The sequence below is a fragment of the Hemibagrus wyckioides genome, linkage group LG14 (genome assembly GCF_019097595.1).
Source record: "Hemibagrus wyckioides isolate EC202008001 linkage group LG14, SWU_Hwy_1.0, whole genome shotgun sequence".
NCBI lineage: Eukaryota > Metazoa > Chordata > Actinopteri > Siluriformes > Bagridae > Hemibagrus > Hemibagrus wyckioides.
The window spans coordinates 13,852,043-13,876,526 of NC_080723.1; the positions used below are offsets into that span (position 1 = coordinate 13,852,043).

General features: G+C 37.7%; 1 protein-coding gene across 1 annotated transcript in view; it reads left to right on the forward strand.

Annotated features, from left to right (window-relative positions):
* The first annotated feature begins 9,278 nt into the window (after window positions 1-9,278).
* Window positions 9,279-24,484, forward strand: part of mrpl23 (mitochondrial ribosomal protein L23) — a 31,111-nt gene continuing 15,905 nt past the window's right edge. Inside the window, exons 1-3 of the mRNA XM_058408791.1 lie at window positions 9,279-9,436; window positions 17,302-17,424; window positions 23,327-23,409. Coding sequence (XP_058264774.1) covers window positions 9,420-9,436; window positions 17,302-17,424; window positions 23,327-23,409 — 223 coding nt within the window. The 5' untranslated portion in view covers window positions 9,279-9,419. The remainder of the gene's footprint in view (window positions 9,437-17,301; window positions 17,425-23,326; window positions 23,410-24,484) is intronic.

Below are 24,484 nucleotides of genomic sequence, written 5' to 3' on the forward strand. Positions count from 1 at the left end.
TACATTGCAATTAAACACACCCAGAGGAGACTTTCTCTGCTGTTGAGGATAATATAGCTATTTATATCCCTTTCTAATACAGGACTATTTGGTCTCTCTCTCTCTCTCTCTCACACACACACACACACACACACACACACACGCGAGCGCGCTCACACACATCCACTTTATTAGGAAAACATGTACATTTCCACTTTCATGCAGTTATCTACTCAGCCAATCATGCAGGTCTTCAGTCAAGAGCTACAGTTAATGTTCACACCAATTTCAGAAATTGATATCTTAGTGATTTTTACCACAGCATTATTATTAGGTCTACACTGGCTATTTCAGAAACCAACGATCATGTGCAAAAATAAGAGTGGTGTGAAAAACAAAAAAATGTTTTTGACAGTGATGAAAGTTAACTATTAATGACTATTAATAACTATTTAATGCAATTTAATAAGGAAATGATTACAATAGGACAGAGAGTGGAATTAAGTCGTATGCTGCTGTAGGCATGGCTGGCCACTGGATTAGGTAACATAAGGCCTTTAAAAGCATAAAATCAGTTGAAAGAACTCTGAGAGAAGGGAGTCAATGTGTGTTGCAAATTTCCTGATCACTTTATCACTATAAAAAAAATACAATTTATGCTTTAAAAGTAAGTAGGTGTGTGTGTGTGTTTGTGTGTGTGTGTGTGTGAATGCATGCGCAGAGGTCAGCATGTGTTGCTAAAGTCAAGTTCAACTGCAGTGATGGTCCAGTGTCAAAGTTGCTCTGGGGCCACCTCCAGTGACCAGGTGTCACTTTACAGGTGTCAACTATATGACTCCATTGAGCAGTAGACTACTATAAATAAAAGTTTGACTGATTGCTGCCATGCCCTAGTTTCCATAACCTGAGGAGAGTGTTAGAAAACTTGAGATATGCCTTGAATCGATCAGTAATAGATTATTTTGGAATTTCAGAATGCCTGTATAATTCATAATGTGGAATTATTAGTTGTATTTGAATTGAAATACAAGGATAATTGTTTAATTAGTATATAATGAATACCAGTCAACTGTTTCCACATGGAATGTTGTGGACCACCGACCATGACATAGATGGCTGCAGAACTTTTTTCATGTGTATTCATGAAAACTGATATCCCAATCAGTGCATTGTGGGAAAATGTAAATGGCACCGACTTACCTTGAGGGACTGTAAAATGGTGTTTGACAAAAGTAATAAAACTGCAGCCCTTTACAAGAAAAAAAATATTCGTTTCAGCTAAAGAGGTTTTCCATCTTCCCGTCTGGATCTTCAATTTACAATTTCCCCTTCCTTTTAGACATTTAATATGAGCCTAGTCAGAAAAGTTTCCATAGCTTTTTCTTTGCTCTTGCAACCGGAGTCTTAGCCACAGGTCAAACCAAAGTGAGAGTATTTTTCTCTCAGACATTTTCTTTTTACAATCTATTTTTATCCTTCTAAATTATTATGTGCTTCACAGACAATAGCATTATTTAAATGTCAGGATAATTACACAATCTAAAACTCATAATTTATAAGTTATGACTAAGACACTGTTTACACAGCAAGTCTGGAGAAAGTGCACACAGAATGATATTTACTGTAACTAAAGGAACTGTAAATGATAAACTAAGCATTGTAGGTCCATTTTAAATATGCAAACAACCAGAAATAATCTAATAATAGGAGCTCACCATAAGATGTTAGTTTATATTGTGCATACATATTAGTGACAAATATATTTAAAAAAAAAAGTACAGTAAGGTCAAGAAATTGTTTTTGTGCGAGAACAATACTTGAAATTAGGAAACAAAAAAGTCTTACAATGCAACAAGTTGTATGGCATAAGTTTGGAAAAGTATGTTATTGCATTAGGGGACAACTTCGGTCACAAACAAACTGCTTGGTCGAATCTATAAATGGAAGAGTTGGAGAACAGTGTGAGACCAGACCTTTGGATGAAGGTTGAGTGGAGTCGAGTTGCATGCGGACATCTTCTCTTTGCACACCCTTTGCAAAACATTGGCAACTTGTCAGGAGACTCATGCACCATGAGTCCACTGCAGGGACCCAATCCAACAACCGCATGGCATCTGAGACCATTGGTGCTCTCTGACTGTCAAACATTTAGCCAAGCCATTGTTCAGGAAACAAGAGCTAACTGTGAGACCTGGAAAAAAAAACAACAGACACTCTAATGTCCTCTAATACTGTAGAGGGAAACACAACATTAAGCTAGCATCTTTTGTGGCATGATTTTCAACGAATTTAACACTTTTGTACACATGGTTTTGAAAATCAGCATTTTATTGGGTCAATTTAATAAGCCTGGCGTGCTTCAGGGCTAATATCTCTTAAACAATAAAAGGCAAATGTATTCAAGGGACAAAGTATTTGTATAGTTGAAAAGCTTTGGCATGTACGACTTTCTGTTGTCTGAGAAGTTTTGAGTGCCATCAGTACCAACCAGCACTATTAATTTAGATTTCAAACTAAATTCCAGCAGCCAGTCAATGTTTTAGAAATCAGATCATATTACCTACTGCAATATACAATACATTTGTATATACATCTTTGAGGAAAAAGTTTGTTGTTTTTTGTATAGTTCATGGATTTATCATTTAAAGAAGTTCCACTTGATACCTTTTTTGAAAGGAAAAACCTATGCAGTTGGATTCAGAAAAAGTACTAAAAGGTACCTTTCCCTCAAAGGGTACAGATCAAGAGTGCATCTCTTTAGAATTTATTCCTCTCAGTGTGTCTATTTTTTACCTTGACTTCTGGGAGTCACAGTGGCTTGGTGGTTAGCATGGTTTATGTCACAGCTCCAGGGTGAGGGATTGATTCCTGCCTCTGCTGTGCTTGAGGAGTTTCTGGGGGTTTCCTCTGGGTTTGTACAGATTGTACAGATAAAGCTGCAAGCCAGTAATCATTCAAAATGAATAAGGATGAATAAGGATGTTTTCAGCTCAACCAAAAGCTAATATTGGGGATCTGTTAGCGTAGTGGTTACGGAATTGATCAGAAGTTAGTGAGCTTGAATCCTGTGTCCACAAAGCTGCTACTGTTGGGCCCTTGCTCAGTTGTATAAAACGAGATAAATTGTAAGTTGCTCTGGAAAAGAGTGTCTGCCAAATGCCGTAACTATATTCTCACTAACACCAGATATATTTATCAGTAAATGTTACCTACATGCAGCAAGAAAAATAAATTTTAGTTTTTATAAACCAACATTTCCAGTGTAAACTAACTGAATGCAAGTTAGTAGTCTTGCAAGGCATGTTATGGTTCTATTCTAGTCTAGTGATGAAAAAGTGCTTTTTAATTACAGTATCTCAGAATTTTTTAACATAAATATAAAGCATCCTTAAAATGCAGGCCTGTTTGAACTGTAAATGTAAATTTATACCTTTGATTTCCTATATCTCAGAATCTTATAAAACCAAGGTCACACAGTGACTGAAATTGCATGACTTTTACACTGATGTCATACTGTCATTTCCACAGTCAGTGACATCATATCATCATTGCCACAGTCAGTGACATCATACAGTTATTGCCACAGTCAGTGATGTCATACTGTCATTGCCACAGTCAGTGATGTCATACTGCCATTTCCACAGTCAGTGATGTCATACTGCCATTTCCACAGTCAGTGATATCATACTGTCATTGCAACTATCAGTGATGTCATACTGTCATTGCCACAGTCAGTGATGTCATACTGTCATTGCAACTATCAGTGATGTCATACTGTCATTGCCACAGTCAGTGATGTCATACTGTCATTGCCACAGTCAGTGATATCATACTGTCATTGCAACTATCAGTGATGTCATACTGTCATTGCCACAGTCAGTGATGTCATACTGTCATTGCAACTATCAGTGATGTCATACTGTCATTGCAACTATCAGTGATGTCATACTGTCATTGCCACAGTCAGTGATAGCACACTGTTATTGCCACAGTCAGTGATATCATACTGTCATTGCCACAGTCAGTGATGTCATACTGTCATTGCCACAGTCAGTGAGGACATACTGTTATTGCAGCAATCAGTAATGTCATACTATCATTGTCACTGTCACTGTCAGTGATGTCGTAGTGTCATTGCAGCAGTCAGTGATGTCATACTGTGTAATATTCTCAGGAGGTGAACAACTTGTGATCACAGTCTAATCATGGCCTGTAATTACTGTCATTGCCACAGTCAGTGACATCATATTGTCATTGCAACTGTCAGTGATGTCATACTGTCATTGCCACAGTCAGTGACATCATACTGTCATTGCCACAGTCAGTGATGTCATACTGTCATTGCCACAGTCAGTGATAGCACACTGTTATTGCCACAGTCAGTGATATCATACTGTCATTGCCACAGTCAGTGATGTCATACTGTCACTGCCACAGTCAGTGATGTCATACTGCCATTGCCACAGTCAGTGATGTCATACTGTTATTGCCACAGTCAGTGATATCATACTGTCATTGCAACTGTCAGTGATGTCATACTGTCATTGCCACAGTCAGTGATGACATACTGTTATTGCAGCAATCAGTAATGTCATACTATCATTGTCACTGTCACTGTCAGTGATGTCGTAGTGTCATTGCAGCAGTCAGTGATGTCATACTGTGTCATATTCTCAGGAGGTGAACAACTTCTGACCACAGTCTAATCATGGCCTGTAATTCAAAACGAAATCAGACGACCCTTTTCATTACATGACTACATGCTTTGGTAGCTCACTGGTAGGTTTCTCGCCTACCACGCAGAACGCCAGGGTTTGATTCCCAGCCAGTGCCCAAACCCCAGCCACTGGATGGAGTGCTGGTCCCAAGCCCAGATAAAAATGGGAGGGTTGTGTCAGGAAGGGCATCTGGTGTAAAACCTGTGCCCAGTTGTTGTGCGGACCAGTTGGTCCACTGTGGCAACCCCTCACGCATGTAAGGGAGCAGCCAAAAGACCAACAACTGATCTGCTTTGGTGATATTTCCAGTTCTAGTGTTCAATTCTGCTTCATATTCTAGCCTTACCTCACTTTGGTCTTTGGTACAAGTAAATAAGATTACAGATCAGATAATATTGGGTATGTTAGATGGATAGATGAGAATCATTTATAAATACCAATTCTAGGGCGAGATATTTTTCCCTCTGCAGTTTACGCACATGACTGATCACAGGCTGGGAAAGCAGTTCTACCTACTGAGGCCTGCATGGGATTGAAGCCCTGACAAGTGTTCCTTTCATGAGACAGTTAGTCATTTTTACACCCACTGCAACATCGGATTAAGTGTTGGGTCAGATATGTGGATCAGCTCCCAGTATGTGGTATGTGGAAACGGAAGGATCAAGGTTTCCCTCTACTGTTAAAAAGGGTTTTATAAGAAGCCTTACTGAAAGAGGGTTGCTTTAAATAGTTAAAGCGGATCTCAGCTCCATGTGGTGTTATGTAATATATTCTATATTCTATTGTAAATTAGCAATTGTGTGATGTCCCTTTTCTAGTCCTTATTGAGTCATTTCACATGCAAGGTTTGCGTCAAAATAGTTTGGTGTTTGGAGTTATACATGATTTCTGCTATGTTGACCTGAGCCAACAGCACAAGCTGAAGAGAAGCAGCCCTATAGCATGATGCTGCCACCACCATGCTTTACTGCAGATATACATAATTTTTTAGCTTAAGTGAAAAGAACTCTTGTTTTTTTTCTCCAAACATGGCTTTTAAAATTATGCCCCAAAATTTCTACCCTAGACCACAACACATTTTGCCACATGGATACCCAGGTGTGTGGGCTTCTATCTTATATCCAAAACATTTGTAGAATACAAAAGATTGTTGTCTTTTTGTAGTGATGTCCTGTTCTTGGTAGTCACCGTAGTGCCCCATTTGTCCATTTTCTCTTGTTAGTGACATCTTCCATAGCGTTCCATGGTACCTAATGTTTTGGAAATTCTTATGTATACCTCCCTTGATGACTCTTTTCTGAAATATATCCCATACATGCTTTGTAAGCTCATTAAAGAGCTTCAGCAGGGTTTTCTGAGCAGTCACATGGCCCATTACAAACAATGTGCCCACTCAGGTTATTGTAACTTTCTTTCTTCTTTTTTCCCTAAGTAATTTCTCTTGGCTTTTCATGTGATTGGTTGCTGTATCATATTAAAGGTGGATCTAACATAATATATTTGGAAATCTCTCCAGCATATTTTCTGTGAAGCCATTAGCTTGTGTGTGATACCCAAAGTTTCCTGTGATCGCTCTTAAGACTTAATATGTGAATTGAGGTTCTGTTGGATAACGATAAAATGTTCAAGCATGCCAAAATACCTGGATATGATTTTAGCATGATTTCTTCTGGACTGAAAGCTGTTGGAAAAAAACTGGAAGGGCTATTAAACACAGTGATTTGGACTGCGATTGCTGGAATATTTTTCATGAGGAGGGCAGACCTCAAGTCATGTCAAGAAACTTTTATTGTTATTTCGACCATATTTAGCTGATGCGGTACACAGTACAATGCAACAACATTTCTCTAGAACCCTGGTGTTGCATAAAGACACAGAGCTGTCTAAGATAACAAGGGCCAAGGGTTGAAAAGTAAAAAATTAACATGTTGTTGTTGTTCTTTTGGCTGCTCCCTGTTTTGGGGTATGCATGTATTGATTTGGCACAGGTTTTTATGCCTGATGCCCTTCCTGACACAACCTTTCCATTTAATCCGGGCTTGGGACCGGCATACAGAGTTAACTCTTCAGTGGCTGGGTTAGGTCCTTGCCTGGGATTCAGGCCCGGGCTGCAGCAATGAAAGTGCAGGATCCTGCCACTGGACCACTAGGAGGCTAAACCTATCACATAAAGCTCTGTAATGAAATCAGTGGCTAGAGGTGTGCAAGTCTTGTGCCTGGGCATGTTGAGCCAGTGGAAGCAGTTACAAGCTGACTTCTGAGTTCTAAAGACTTTTGCTTGTGGAGGTGGAGCATGGGTTAATGAATGAGATGTCTGAAAGCATGGGTTCCTGCCACTCAATCATGCTGAAATGTTGGTGGGATGTACCATGTTTAGTGAAGAACAGACTTTCTATAACTAGCTTATCACTGATATTGAGAGGCACATGGATCTTGTGGAATTATCTGAGAACTTGATTGACTGATGTCCCATGTAACGAGTTCCACAAAGCATGATTCAGTGAGATTTTCACTGAGACTTTCACTTCTCTACTGTGAACCTTCTGCTAATAGTTCTTTGTTAAAAATGATTAAGTTATTGTGTTATTCAGATTGGGAGAGCTTATGAGAAAGGAAGGCCAACAGATACAATTTAGGAGGATCTTGCTGTCACTGGGAAACATTAGAACCTACCCCAATTTCTGAGGATTCCACTTCCACAATGAATGGGAGTGAGGTGTCACAATGCTTCAGTAAGCCAGTAGGTATGAATACCTTTTGCAGGGAAATTTGGTCAGCCTAACCATAGGCAGGTTTATGAGAGTTTGCGTTTGCCTTGATGAAAGTAAGGTGTAAATTATGTTGGCTGCAATGGAGGTAAAACCCCTAATAAACTGCCAGTAGATTGAGCATAACTTAGCTATTATTTACTTTAATATAGCTGTGATAGAGAAATTGAATCCCCACTTCTCTGTTTCGTATTCTGTAGTACACACTTAAAATGCTGAACATCCTTTTTTTCCGAAAGTGAGCAAGCTAAAATATCTATGTAAACCACATCAAATTTTATGTAAACCTATATCTATGTAAAGCATGACAAATGTCGTTATCAGTTGCTGTCACAAAGTCCTTGACTGCAGGAGAGCAGGAGGGGTTATCTCTCAGTGCCAGTCTATAGCCTGGATAAAATGGGAGAGTTGCGTCAGGAAGGGAATCCGCTGTGGTGACCCTGAACAGGGAGCAGCTGAAGGATAACAACAGCAGCAACAACAACAACTAAAGTACAACATGATGGAGTCTCAGATGATTGCTCCATTTTTTGACCTGGAACTTGACACATAGTTAGAAAGAGTGGATGGTGGCTAGATGTCATTGTTATTCCTGCATTAACCTTCCTTGAGTGGAAATCACCTGCCATAATCAAAGTACTTCTCGTAAAGTATACCCATTGATGGACATCTTGGCATTACTCCCATTCAGTTATGTTTAGTCATACAGTTTTATTTGGTTAGGGATTCATTAAGGTAAATTGGATTGACAAGCTACAAAAACAGTTAAAGTTAAAAAATATGAATATGATATCTCCAGCCACTGTGCATGCTTTTTTCTTGATAAATAACTAGATTAAAACCCCTATATCTGTAGGCGTCAATGTAAGAATCTGCTAGGCCATGTGTTTTTCCTAAAACAAGGAAACATAACACTTACATAATGCAACTGCCATGTTAAGCATTACTCACTGCTCTGTTTATATTTTAAGTGGTGGGCTGTATCTCAAACCACCTCTGCTATTAGTCACTTTAACCCGCTACATCAATGATACAACAAAGAGGCAAATGCAGGGTTTTATTCGTAACACACCACAGCAAACACTCCACAAGAGCAAGGCAAAGCCCATGAGTTTTATCCATTTCCAAAATATTCACACTGCCTGTTTTTTTCCCCTGTTGACACTGATGGTGTGTCTATTAAAACTGGACAGGTTTTTATGATTCTCAGTGTTATTCCTAACCCTTTCACACTTTTTATATTTTCACATTACACCTCTTACCAAATCTGCTTTTTGTACACGTCGCTATCAACAATGCTAAAAACCTAGGCCATGATTTTATTTGCACTCACTGATTTTTACGTCTATATTTATTGCTTATTTCTGTTATATGATTAAAAATCTTGCAATCTCTAGTCTCATTTATTTGTGTTTATAAGAGTGTAATAAATGAAAAAAAATGTTAATAACAGTTAAACATTTGCTAAAGTTTTATGTTTTATTTTTCTGTCAAAAATAGACTTAATCATCATGTGTACATAATTTAAATCAACAACGCATGTAATAGCATGATTTTGTGAAAATCAAATGAACCTAAACTAATGTACAGCTTAGTTATAACACAGTATTTAGGATAGATCCACATCTCTTCATAGACTTGAACTCTTGCCCTTTCGAATATGGCGGACGCACTGACGAATTGTATCACACATTAGATAGGATAGAGCCACATCTCTTCATAGACTTGAACTCTTGCCCTTTCAAATATGGCGGACGCATTGACGAATTCTTACAGCTCTACTAGCAACACCAGCCGAACGCTGTCGCCGAACGCCGACTTGTATTTTGAAATCTGTCGTCACTTCCGATAGTCATAGCGGACGCGACAGAGGACCTTGAGCACATTTGTTGTCAGAATCTGAAGTTTAAAGCTAAGTACAGCTTATGCAGCAGCCTCAGAGAGAAGTTACAAAATGGCGAGACGATTAATGTAAGTATTGCTGTCCTGTGATCTTTTTAATATAAATACATTTTTAAACATCGTTAGTAGGAAGCGCTGTGTTGATGCATGCTGTTAGGAGTTAGCTCGCTAGCATAGCGACCTAAGCAGTTGAGATGCATCTGATACACACACACCCTCATACTGAACCCTTATACACACACACACCCTCTTACTGAACAATCGTACACACTCATCCTCATCCTCATACTGAACCCTTATACACACACACACCCTCTTACTGAACAATCGTACACACTCATCCTCATCCTCATACTGAACCCTTATACACACACACACCCTCTTACTGAACAATCGTACACACTCATCCTCATCCTCATACTGAACCCTTATACACACACACACACCCTCTTACTGAACAATCGTACACACTCATCCTCATCCTGAACACTCATACACACTCATCCTCATCCTCATACTGAACCCTTATACACACTCATCCTTATCCTGAACCCTTATACACACTCATCCTCATCCTGAACCCTTATACACACTCCTCATCATCCTCATACTGAACCCTTATACACACTCATCCTCATCCTGAACCCTTATACACACTCATCCTCATACTGAACCCTTATACACACTCATCCTCATACTGAATCCTTATACACATCCCCATCCTCATACTGAACACTCATACACACTCATCCTCATCCTGAACCCTTATACACACTCATCCTCATCTTCATACTGAACGCTTATACACACTCATCCTCATCCTGAACCCTTATACACACTCATCCTCATACTGAACCCTTATACACACTCATCCTCATACTGAACCCTTATACACACTCATCCTCATCCTCATACTGAACCCTTATACACACTCATCCTCATACTGAACCCTTATACACACACACACACCCTCTTACTGAACAATCGTACACACTCATCCTCATATCGAACACTCATACACACTCATCCTCATACTGAACCCTTATACACACTCATCCTCATACTGAACCCTTATACACACTCATCCTCATACTGAACCCTTATACACACTCATCCTCATACTGAACCCTTATACACACTCATCCTCATACTGAACCCTTATACACACTCATCCTCATCCTCATACTGAACCCTTATACACACTCATCCTCATACTGAACCCTTATACACACTCATCCTCATACTGAACGCTTATACACACTCGTCCTTATCCTCATACTGAACGCTTATACACTCTCATCCTCATCCTGAACACTCATACACTCATCCTGAACACTCATACACACTCATCCTCATCCTGAACCCTTATACACACTCATCCTCATCCTGAACAATCATACACACTCATCCTCATTCTGAACCCTTATACACACTCATCCTCATCCTGAACCCTTATACACACTCATCCTCATACTGAACCCTTATACACACTCATCCTCATACTGAACCCTTATACACACTCATCCTCATACTGAACCCTTATACACACACACACACACCCTCTTACTGAACAATCGTACACACTCATCCTCATATCGAACACTCATACACACTCATCCTCATACTGAACCCTTATACACACTCATTCTCATACTGAACCCTTATACACACTCATCCTCATACTGAACCCTTATACACACTCATCCTCATACTGAACCCTTATACACACTCATCCTCATACTGAACCCTTATACACACTCATCCTCATCCTCATACTGAACCCTTATACACACTCATTCTCATACTGAACCCTTATACACACTCATCCTCATACTGAACCCTTATACACACTCATCCTCATCCTCATACTGAACGCTTATACACTCTCATCCTCATCCTGAACACTCATACACTCATCCTGAACACTCATACACACTCATCCTCATCCTGAACCCTTATACACACTCATCCTCATCCTGAACAATCATACACACTCATCCTCATTCTGAACCCTTATACACACTCATCCTCATCCTGAACCCTTATACACACTCATCCTCATCCTGAACACTCATACACACTCATCCTCATCCTGAACCCTTATACACACTCATCCTCATCCTGAACCCTTATACACACTCATCCTCATCCTCATCCTGAACAATCATACACACTCATCCTCATTCTGAACCCTTATACACACTCATCCTCATCCTGAACCCTTATACACACTCATCCTCATCCTCATCCTGAACACTCATACACACTCATCCTCATCCTCATCCTGAACCCTTATACACACTCATCCTCATCCTGAACCCTTATACACACTCCTCATCATCCTCATCCTGAACACTCATACACACTCATCCTCATCCTGAACCCTTATACACACTCATCCTCATCCTCATACTGAACCCTTATACACACTCCTCATCATCCTCATCCTGAACACTCATACACACTCATCCTCATCCTGAACCCTTATACACACTCATCCTCATCCTCATACTGAACCCTTATACACACTCATCCTCATACTGAACCCTTATACACACTCATCCTCATCCTGAACCCTTATACACACTCATCCTCATCCTCATACTGAACCCTTATACACACTCCTCATCATCCTCATCCTGAACACTCATACACACTCATCCTCATCCTGAACCCTTATACACACTCATCCTCATCCTCATACTGAACCCTTATACACACTCATCCTCATCCTGAACCCTTATAGACACTCATCCTCATCTTCATACTGAACGCTTATACACACTCATCCTCATCCTGAACCCTTATACACACTCATCCTTATCCTGAACCCTTATACACACTCATCCTCATACTGAACCCTTATACACACTCATCCTCATCCTCATACTGAACCCTTATACACACTCATCCTCATACTGAACCCTTATACACACTCATCCTCATACTGAACCCTTATACACACTCATCCTCATACTGAACCCTTATACACACTCATCCTCATACTGAACCCTTATACACACTCATCCTCATACTGAACCCTTATACACACTCATCCTCATCCTCATACTGAACCCTTATACACACTCATCCTCATACTGAACCCTTATACACACTCATCCTCATCCTGAATCCTTATACACACTCATCCTCATCCTCATACTGAACCCTTATACACACTCATCCTCATCCTGAACCCTTATACACACTCCTCATCATCCTCATACTGAACCCTTATACACACTCATCCTCATCCTGAACCCTTATACACACTCATCCTCATACTGAATCCTTATACACACTCATCCTCATCCTCATACTGAACCCTTATACACATCCCCATCCTCATCCTGAACACTCATACACACTCATCCTCATCCTGAACCCTTATACACACTCATCCTCATCCTGAACCCTTATACACACTCATCCTCATCTTCATACTGAACGCTTATACACACTCATCCTCATCCTGAACCCTTATACACACTCATCCTCATACTGAACCCTTATACACACTCATCCTCATCCTCATACTGAACCCTTATACACACTCATCCTCATCCTGAACCCTTATACACACTCATCCTCATACTGAACCCTTATACACACTCATCCTCATACTGAACCCTTATACACACTCATCCTCATCCTCATACTGAACCCTTATACACACTCATCCTCATACTGAACCCTTATACACATCCCCATCCTCATACTGAACACTCATACACACTCATCCTCATCCTGAACCCTTATACACACTCATCCTCATCTTCATACTGAACCCTTATACACACTCATCCTCATACTGAACCCTTATACACACTCATCCTCATCCTCATACTGAACCCTTATACACACTCATCCTCATCCTCATACTGAACCCTTATACACACTCATCCTCATCCTGAATCCTTATACACATCCCCATCCTCATACTGAACACTCATACATCCTCATCCTCATACTGAACCCTTATACACACTCATCCTCATCCTGAACACTCATACACTCATCCTGAACACTCATACACACTCATCCTCATACTGAACACTCATACACTCATCCTCATCCTGAACACTCATACACTCATCCTCATCCTGAACACTCATACACTCATCCTCATCCTGAACACTCATACACTCATACACTCATCCTGAACACTCATACACTCATCCTGAACACTCATACACTCATCCTCATCCTGAACACTCATACACTCATCCTCATCCTGAACACTCATACACTCATCCTCATACTAAGCACTCATATACACTCACACACTTATCCTTACCTGTCTACTAAACACTTTTAAGCATGTTTTCCTCTGTACGCCTGCATGCTGTAATGGTTTATAATCTGCTGTCACCCAGAAGAGAAAGGATTTCCTTTTCAACCTCTTTCCACTTAAGTGTTCTTTCTCCATGTCATCCTCTATTTGCACTTCTGGTAGATATGTTGCTAGATACCTGTACTTTGTAATGACGATAATGTTATCTCCTTTCTTCTTTCTTTCTTTCTCTCTTTCTCTCTTTCTCTCGCGCTCGCGCTCTCTCTCTCTCTCGCGCTCGCGCTCGCGCTCGCTCGCTCTCCTCTCTCAGGGAGTTTTCCCTTGCTGCTCTGGCTTGCTTGTTAGGGATCTAAACCTGCTCGTTTTTAGCAGTTTCAGTTTACAGTTAAAAGTGCCATACAATAAAATGTATTGAATATTTGGTGTCTGATGAATAGCATAACTCATCCCACACTAAAATATTGTCACACAGCAGAATGATTACTCACACAAATAGACTTGAATAGAAATTGTCATGCACGGAAATTGTTACACTAAAATAATAATCACACACTGAAATAATAATCACACATTGAAATAATGATCACACATTGAAATAATAATCACACATTGAAATAATAATCACACACTGAAATAATAATCACACTGAAATAATAATCACACACTGAAATAATCACACACTGAAATAATAATCACACACTGAAATAATAATCACACACTGAAATAGTCACAATCTAAAATAATAATCACACACTGAAATAATCACACACTGAAATAATAATCACACACTGAAATAATAATCACACACTGAAATAGTCACAATCTAAAATAATAATAACACTGAAATAATAATCACACACTGAAATAATAATCACACACTGAAATAGTCACAATCTAAAATAATAATAACACTGAAATAATAATCACACACTGAAATAATAATCACACACTGAAATAGCCACAATCTAAAATAATAATCACACTGAAATAATAATCACACACTGAAATAATAATCACACACTGAAATAGTCACAATCTAAAATAATAATCACACACTGAAATAATAATCACACACTGAAATAATAATCACACACTGAAATAGCCACAATCTAAAATAATAGTCACACTGAAATAATAATCACACACTGAAATAATAATCACACACTGAAATAATAATCACACACTGAAATAATAATCACACACTGAAATAGTCACAATCTAAAATAATAATCACACACTGAAATAATCACACACTGAAATAATAATCACACACTGAAATAATAATCACACACTGAAATAGTCACAATCTAAAATAATAATAACACTGAAATAATAATCACACACTGAAATAATACACACTGAAATAATAATCACACACTGAAATAATAATCACACACTGAAATAGTCACAGTCTAAAATAATAATCACACACTGAAATAATCACACACTGAAATAATAATCACACACTGAAATAATAATCACACACTGAAATAGTCACAATCTAAAATAATAATAACACTGAAATAATAATCACACACTGAAATAATACACACTGAAATAATAATCACACACTGAAATAATAATCACACACTGAAATAGTCACAGTCTAAAATAATAGTCACACTGAAATAATAATCACACACTGAAATAATACACACTGAAATAATAATCACACACTGAAATAATAATCACACACTGAAATAGTCACAATCTAAAATAATAATCACACACTGAAATAATCACACACTGAAATAATAGTCACAATCTAAAATAATAATCACACTGAAATAATAATCACACACTGAAATAGTCACAATCTAAAATAATAATAACACTGAAATAATAATCACACACTGAAATAGTCACAATCTAAAATAATAATCACACACTGAAATAATAATCACACACTGAAATAGCCACAATCTAAAATAATAGTCACACTGAAATAATCACACACTGAAATAATACACACTGAAATAGTCACAATCTAAAATAATAATCATACACTGAAATAATCACACACTGAAATAATAATCACACACTGAAATAGTAACAATCTAAAATAATAATCACACTGAAATAATAATCACACACTGAAATAATAATCACACACTGAAATAGTCACAATCTAAAATAATAATCACACTGAAATAATAATCACACACTGAAATAATCACACACTGAAAGTCACAATCTAAAATAATAATCACACTGAAATAATAATCACACACTGAAATAATAATCACACACTGAAATAATAATCACACACTGAAATAGTCACAATCTAAAATAATAATCACACACTGAAATAATCACACACTGAAATAATAATCACACACTGAAATAATAATCACACACTGAAATAATAATCACACACTGAAATAGTCACAATCTAAAATAATAATCACACACTGAAATAATAATCACACACTGAAATAGCCACAATCTAAAATAATAGTCACACTGAAATAATAATCACACACTGAAATAATAATCACACACTGAAATAATACACACTGAAATAATAATCACACACTGAAATAATAATCACACACTGAAATAATAATCACACACTGAAATAGTCACAATCTAAAATAATAATCACACACTGAAATAATAATCACACACTGAAATAGTCACAATCTAAAATAATAATCACACACTGAAATAGTCACAATCTAAAATAATAATCACACACTGAAATAATAATCACACACTGAAATAGTAACAATCTAAAATAATAATCACACTGAAATAATAATCACACACTGAAATAATAATCACACACTGAAATAATAATCACACACTGAAATAGTCACAATCTAAAATAATAATCACACACTGAAATAATCACACACTGAAATAATAATCACACACTGAAATAGTCACAACCTAAAATAATAATCACACACTGAAATAGTCACAATCTAAAATAATAATCACACACTGAAATAATAATCACACACTGAAATAGTAACAATCTAAAATAATAATCACACACTGAAATAATAATCACACACTGTAATAGTCACAATCTAAAATAATAATCACACACTGAAATAATAATCACACACTGTATTAGTCACAATCTAAAATAGTCACAAACTGAAATAATAATCACACACTGTATTAGTCACAATCTAAAAGTCACAATCTAAAATAATAATCACACACTGAAATAATAATCACACACTGAAATAGTCACAATCTAAAATAATAATCACACACTGAAATAATCACACACTGAAATAATAATCACACACTGAAATAGTCACAACCTAAAATAATAATCACACACTGAAATAGTCACAATCTAAAATAATAATCACACACTGAAATAATAATCACACACTGAAATAGTAACAATCTAAAATAATAATCACACACTGAAATAATCACACACTGTAATAGTCACAATCTAAAATAGTCACAAACTGAAATAATAATCACACACTGAAATAACTGTGCTATATGGTTCTGTATGATACAAGAAGATTAAAGTTACTGTTTTTATTTTTATTCATGTTAATGATGAAGTTCTGTGTTCAAGTTCAAGTTGTTCCTGGTGGATTAGAACACAGCCCTCTGAGTACTTCATGTGCAGTATGAATGATGAATTACGTTGTTTTGTCTTGTGTAGTTATCCTCTTTACCAGTTGGGTAACCCTCAGATAAGGATATTCCGGCCCACCTTCAACATGACGCTGGTCAGACCGGGGAAACCTCAGCCTCCAGACACTGTGCAGTTTCGCATATCCATGGAGTAAGTATTGTTCTCACTCAGGCCAGTTTATTAGATACACACACTGAAGTCTTTCTGACACTGGCCTTCTCCGTGTGCACATACCTATAACAGTTTTTGTTGCCTCTACTCAATGGAACAGCCTTCAACAAGAAGGGACCAGTGGCAGTATGTACAGTATATCAGAGCATTTTTGGTCTTAAGTGTCAAAATAGAGAAACTTAAGACAATGATGGTTGCCTGAGACTCAACCTTTTCTGCCACACTCACATGGTGTCTACATAGCAAGCAATACACCGTCCTCTTGTTCTTTCCTTCTCTTGGCTAAACCTGACATTCCTGGCTGAGCTTTCCCATACACTGATTTGAGCCACATTAGCACACATATTGACATGCATCTTTTAGACTTCAAACATTTTAACTATCCATTCTCCAATAACACCATCTTCCTGACCTCTTATCTCTATTTCCCCCACCTTCTTATTCTCATATCTCACACCTAATCTTTCTTTCCATGTGGAAAAAAAATGTACCTTCTGTAGACTTCCACTTAATTATTGTAATAAATGTTATAATTCAGAATCCAAAATCATTTTTTTCCCACATGAACAAATCTGTTTTTTGTTTGGTGGAAAAAAAGCTTGAATATGGATAGAATGGATGATAACACAGATCTAAACTTTTCTGTCTTCTGCGTACTCGAAAAGGTTGTAAGTGGGTGCAATACAGAGAACGATTAAATGTTATTGTAAATCTGTTATCGTTGTAGCTTATTAAATGCAGGCTATTTGAATTATTTTATTTTGAGTAATAATTATAATAATAATGAGGATTATTACTCTGTTAATATGATCAATAAGAATAATTCTTATATATTTTAATAATAATTCTTATATAATAAAACTAAATGTGTTACTTGTATATATTTTTATTATTGTTGTTGCTTTTGCAAAGCTGTTGTTGGGAGTTAAAACCCTCAGTATATAACTAGTTTTTATTTACATGTTTATTTGCTATTTATTTATTTATTTATTAATCAACTTGTCTATCAACGTGCAACAGTATAATAATAATAATAATAATAATAATAATAATAATAATAATAATAATAATAATAATAATAATATAGCAAGGGTGTGTGTGGGGGGGGTTACTTTTTCACATAGGGCCTGGCAGGTTTGGACATCTTTTTTTTCCCTTAACAAATGAAATTATCATTTAAAAACTTGTATTTACTCTGTTATAAATATATTTTATATAAATATAAAAAATCAAGAAAGGGGCAAATACCTTTTCACAGCACTGTGTGGTTATTTATAGCACAGCAGTGAGACTTGCAGGTGGTGACAGTGTTCACAATAACAGAGAGGTTGCAGTCAGTAATTATAGATATATATATATACAGTGCCTCTGTGTACAGGTAGGTGTGTATAAGTTCCTGTGAGTGTGTGTAGATTGTGACCACTAGGTTGCAGTAAAGCCTCAATAAAGAAAGCTGGCTCTGCTTCAAGGATCTGGATTAAACCACAGCACTGGGCAGGCTTTCTTGTTGTTTATGTTTTTGCTGCTTTTTTAAAAAAAATCTTTAGTATTTTTAGTATAGTAAAGAATATAGAACAAACTAATGTACCTGAATTACTGAACAAAACCTCAGTCTTCTCTTAAATTAATACTTAAAAAAAAAAATGTTGTCATAACATACCTGGTTTGCATTAAGTACATACCCATGCTGCGTGATAAGGAGGATAACAATATTGTAGGTTATATTCTGATGTCTTGAACATTTCAAGCCTTGACTAAAAAAACTAAAGAGACGAACACAGCAGAAACGAGTTAAAGATAAACATGTTTTACAGATGTGTGGGCTTTTTTTTGTGTGTCCTAGGCTAGCCTTTCATTTTATCCAGAGCCCTTGGTGAGACATAGCTTGAAAAGGTTCCCGATCAATGACATTACTTCATTCAGGCTTGTTTACATCTTGCCAACCCTCTAATACAACAAAGCAGAGTCCGCCGATGACGTGTGTTCATCGTCAGTCGTGTCCAAGCATTTGTTATTTCGTTGCAGCGTTGTAATATGAAACAGGCAGTCAAACAGTAAATGAGGGCTCTAATAGTGGAGCTCACATGCAAAGAGGACAAAGTCTGCTTTGTTTTCAGTTAAACCTGAGGGCGTACATCTTACTTATCCTGTTGGTAAGCGTTCCAAAGTGCACAAGTTCATAATCATTCTATGTGTTAGTGCTCGCTTAAGCACTGAGGAAGGGGTGGGGTGGGGGGATTTTATTTTTCTTCACTTGGAAGGATTTCAGGTTTTTGTTTTCAGGTTTTTGTTATGTTTGAGTACATTATTGTGCATCCAGCATCCTCCTCACCTGTAGAACAGTGCCAGTGCCGTCTGAGCCATCGGCTGAGCCGAAACGCAGAGGTGCTTAACTGCACTAAAACTCTTTTGAGTCTTCAAATTTGGCCTGAATGCCGTCTGTCCTTATGTACCGAAAGTTGAAGAAGTAAAAACAAGGTTTTGAAAACGGTGTAACCCCCTCTCTTATCTCACTTTAACCACAGACTTCCTTGCCATTTTATCATTCTGGCTTTATCTGTCTTTGAGACTATAGGCTGTTGCAACAGTCCCCATGTCAATGACTTTTCAATGTTTTGTTCTCTAGCAGTACTCTAGTTTTTGCCCTGCACTCTGTTTTTTTATTTTTTATTTTTTTAAATGTCTAGTTTGTTCAAATGCATTGAACATCTGTAGTAATTTTATGCTTTTCATTCGATTCTGGAAAGGTTCATCATTCAGTGGCGTGTTTTTTCACCTCTTTGATGAACCGGCTGCTTGAAAGAGTTTAAGAGAAGCAGGATGTGTGCACGTGGGTGTATGTGAAAGAGCGAGGGATGAGCTGTGTTGTTTTGAATACCTTTTATGTGTGAAGGGTGGGGTCCCTTTTGAAACACCGAACAGGAGAGAAGATGGAACAACAGGGAGAAGGGCTACTGTGTATATGAAACCATGAGGGAGTCAGACAGATCCGTGCCGTGTAACGACTACGTCTTTTATTTCTTACTCCTACGTGTCTGCTGTAGGGGTTTAACCTGAGCGATGAACACTATCTGGACCATTTAAGCTAAACTGGAAACCTGCTTAAATATAAAATCTGTCAGAATCACTGGAAAACACAGAGGTAGAAATTCCCAGTATGTCAGTATGGTTCGTGAAATCTGACCGTTCCTCAGTCTCGAGTTCATCACTGGTCTCAACTAGAGATGTGCTTTCAACTGTTAATTTAATTACATCTACACACACATCTACTTCAGCTGTATACAAGCACAATGTTTATTCAATATTGTTTTTATTATTGTGACCAAAAATAATGTATACATGTGGGGGGGGAAAGATATTCAGGCACTATAGATAAGCAATATTAGAACTTCAAAACGTGTGTTATAATGTAGGATTTTTAAAGCATTATGGCTCGATTCTGGCCTCTTTTGCCAAATCATCTTTATTACCCTAAGGGTTACAAGGATTTCTTATTTTCTCTCTCATTCTAATCCTAGGCCAATGCGAGACCTTGAGTTATTTTAGCTCTATGTTTGGAGTTCTTGTCTTGTTGAAGTCTTCTCCCCAGATTCATTTTCATGGCCTGTGAGATTAAAATTCTCCTCTATCATGCCCCAGAGCATTGCTCCATTCATATTTCCTTTAATAATGCGTAATATACCCCAGTACTGTTTGCAACCCATTGTGTTTGAACAGGATACTTTTTTTAAACTCCTACCATTAAAGACGCGTGCAGTTGGTTTCTACGATAGCTGAACTCTCGTGAATTGAATTGAGCTTTGTTCGAGTGTGAGTTGTGATTTCGCGACGTATCGCAGGCCGAATCTGTGGAAAACCTTTGGCAATGTAGAAAAATTTTAAACTCGGAATATCGCGAGAGTTTCTCTGATCTTGCACTTATTTTTGTGATAGCAAAATTGTGAAATCTTGAGATTGTATCATGATGGTGTGTTGACATACGCATAAGGTTTTTTTAACTAAACCGGATAAGCTGAATTCTTGCTAAGAAGTATTTGTTTCTTTGACTAGAATATTTTATTCCAAATGATCTTAGATTTGTCTAAATGCTTTTTAAATGCACAACTACTTTTTCCCCCTCTTCTGCCTGCTGCTTTTAGGTTGTCCTGCAATTCTCTTCCACTGACTGTTGTCGTCTCTCTTACCTTCCTTATCGTTAATCTGAGAGCGTGTTGTGAAATCCTGCATGCCGGAGGATTATTTGAGGCTCGAAGAACTTTCCACCTGCATATTATTGAACCGGTTGTACTGACAGGGATATTTACGCTTTCTTCATTTAAGTGCTGGTTAATAATGTCGTCCATGAGAAGCTCCTTCACCTTCACCATGATTTACATTTCTTGCGTGAAATCATGGTCACATCTTTTTTAATGACCCCAAGTGTAATACTCCCGAGAATGTTTGTTTATTTTTACATTGTTTATATCTGAAGCTTGATTACATTTTTCAAAACCTTTTTGTGATCTGTTTATTTAAAAAAAAAAAAAAAAAAAAAAAAGGCTTTTGTAGTTATATCCCTAGCCTAATGGAGTGAGCGCCATCGACCCCTATGATGCTGTGAACTCCTTGAACCCTGGTCCTTATGCAAAATTACACACGTCTCCCCTGTCCTCTTGTATTGTCTATGCTCTATGAAGCATGGCTACAAAGTTAGTGGTAATGGGCCCCCCCATGACTGGTACCACAGTGGTAGTTAAGGATGGCCCCATTTGCCCCCATTCTAACACACTTTCCTAGAAATTTGTCATCTGTTTGAAGGCTGATGGTAACTACCGTTAAGAAAACAACACATACACACACGACATATAATGGGTGGGCAGGCTGAGGGTCAGACTTTGTGGTGGAGGTTTAGAGATAGTTATGGGCCAGGATCTGAAGTGTATTCCTGCCCTCTAATCAGGCGCAGTTTTTCCACTCAAATGACTCGGAAAGCAGTTTGTCCTGATTACCATTCCACTCACTGCCTGCTGAGTATTTTGCTTTCTAGGAATCATCTCTCATTCGCTCTCTCGCTCACTCAATCTCTCTCTCTCTCTCTCACTCACACACATATATACACACACGCACACGTACACAGTTCCTGTCTCACATAAATTACAGGATCCCGCTTACTGCATTGTCCTCTTCTCCTCACACCCTAGACCTGATCTGAGGTTAGATTTAAAAAAGTAAATAAATAAAAGTTTTTTTTTTTGCAGGTGTGTTGTCTTCGATTCCTTCGAAGTGACACATCACTCGACTCTCAGTATCGAAACTGCTGTGTGGTTTAATGTTACGTTCTCGCAGATTCCTTGTGTGACCCGAGGTGGTTAGTTTTACGTTGAATTTCTGTGAGGCTTTGTTCTTTCGCTGTGTAGGACAATAGTTAGGTCTGTTTTTGCGCTATGCTCGAAAAAAGCTTTTTGCGGAGCGTCTGAAAAGCTGAGTTAGTCTGACTAAGCCGGGTAATCTTAGAAATGTTTGGCTTTGATGATTCATGCTCAGGGAACTGTGCCCACGAGTGTGCCTGTTTGTTGGTTTGTTTTTTTTTTGTTTTTTTTTAAAAAAAGAAAGAAAGAAATGCATTGCATTCTCTAACTGTGATGATCCAAGAAGTTTCAGTTTTTCAGTAATTCATTAATTAACATGGCGTAATTACAAGCCGTTTATGGATGAACTAGTGAATAGTCTTTTGATGAAGGAGTCTAGATTTTTTTTAAATGAACTCACCGCTAATGTTTGACATCTCCCCGTAAACACAATCATGTGTCTTGACAATACCAAGACCAGATCAATCTGTGTGCTTGGCACAACTCATTGAACAAAACTTTTTGTTGTGTTTTGTTTGTTCTTTATTTCCCAGAATGACCAAATTTGATGTGAGGAACTACATGGAGAAGATTTACAATGTTCCTGTTGCTTCGGTGCGCACAAGGATTCAGTATTGTGAGTAGATTCCTGCTACACGTTAGATCACCGTCTTCCCTCCTATCTTTATCTGGGCTGAATTACATTAACCTGAATGAAATGGTGTTGGTGAACCCTTCAAAACTTTCCCATAACACAATGGGAAACTCTTTTTGCCAGAACCATTTTGTTCATTTTTTATGGGTTTCTGTATAAAACATACTGTTTAACAGTGTAACTTTTTTTTTTTTCAGCGCAGATACCAGGCGGTTTTAGTTCCATTCCCACTGTTTAGCAGTAATTATTAAAAGAGAACTGTTTCACGTGAAGGTATAAGCAATGAGTTGCCTGTGCCACTCTTTCCTTGGGAAAACCATTCACAAGGTGAAATTGTGAAAAGTACACAATTCACTAAACTGAAACAAAGACTCATCTTAAAGCTTTGAATCAGCAAGGCCAGTTTTATTTTGTTTTTGAAGGACACCGTTTTTGGGTTAAAGATCAAAAGATGAATAATATGAATATTTACAGTTTCCACTTCCTGATAATTACCTGTAGGTCTGCTGGAAAATGGCAGAAGACTATATTTTTAGGTGAGCAAAAGTATAGGAACAGACGGTCTAAATAATGCTTAATCCTAATTTGTAAATCATTTAACTGTTGCACTGGGGGTTTTTTTAGGCTTATAACACAGTTTCTTTCAGTTTTTCTTTGTTTTAGGGGGTTTCTCCCTTCAGTCTCCTCTCCAGGAGGTGCTCAGTTGGGTTAAGGTGTGGTGATTGACTTAACATGGCCAGTCTTCACATCATACACTTTTCCCCCTGATGAAGTCAGTGTGATTTGGGCCATTATCTTGCTGCATGATGAAGTCCCTGTCAATTAGATTTGATGCATTTCTCTGTAAATTAAAAGACAGAATGTTTCTGTAGACTTCTGACTTCATTCTGCTGCTACCATCATGAATTACATCATCAATAATGATTAGTGAGTCTGTTCCAGAAGCAGCCATTGAAACCCAAGTCATGATCCAGCCTTCACCTCCAGTGCCTGACCGATGAGCTTGTATGTTTTGGATCATGAGCAGATCCTTTTCTTTCTCCACACTTTGGCCTTT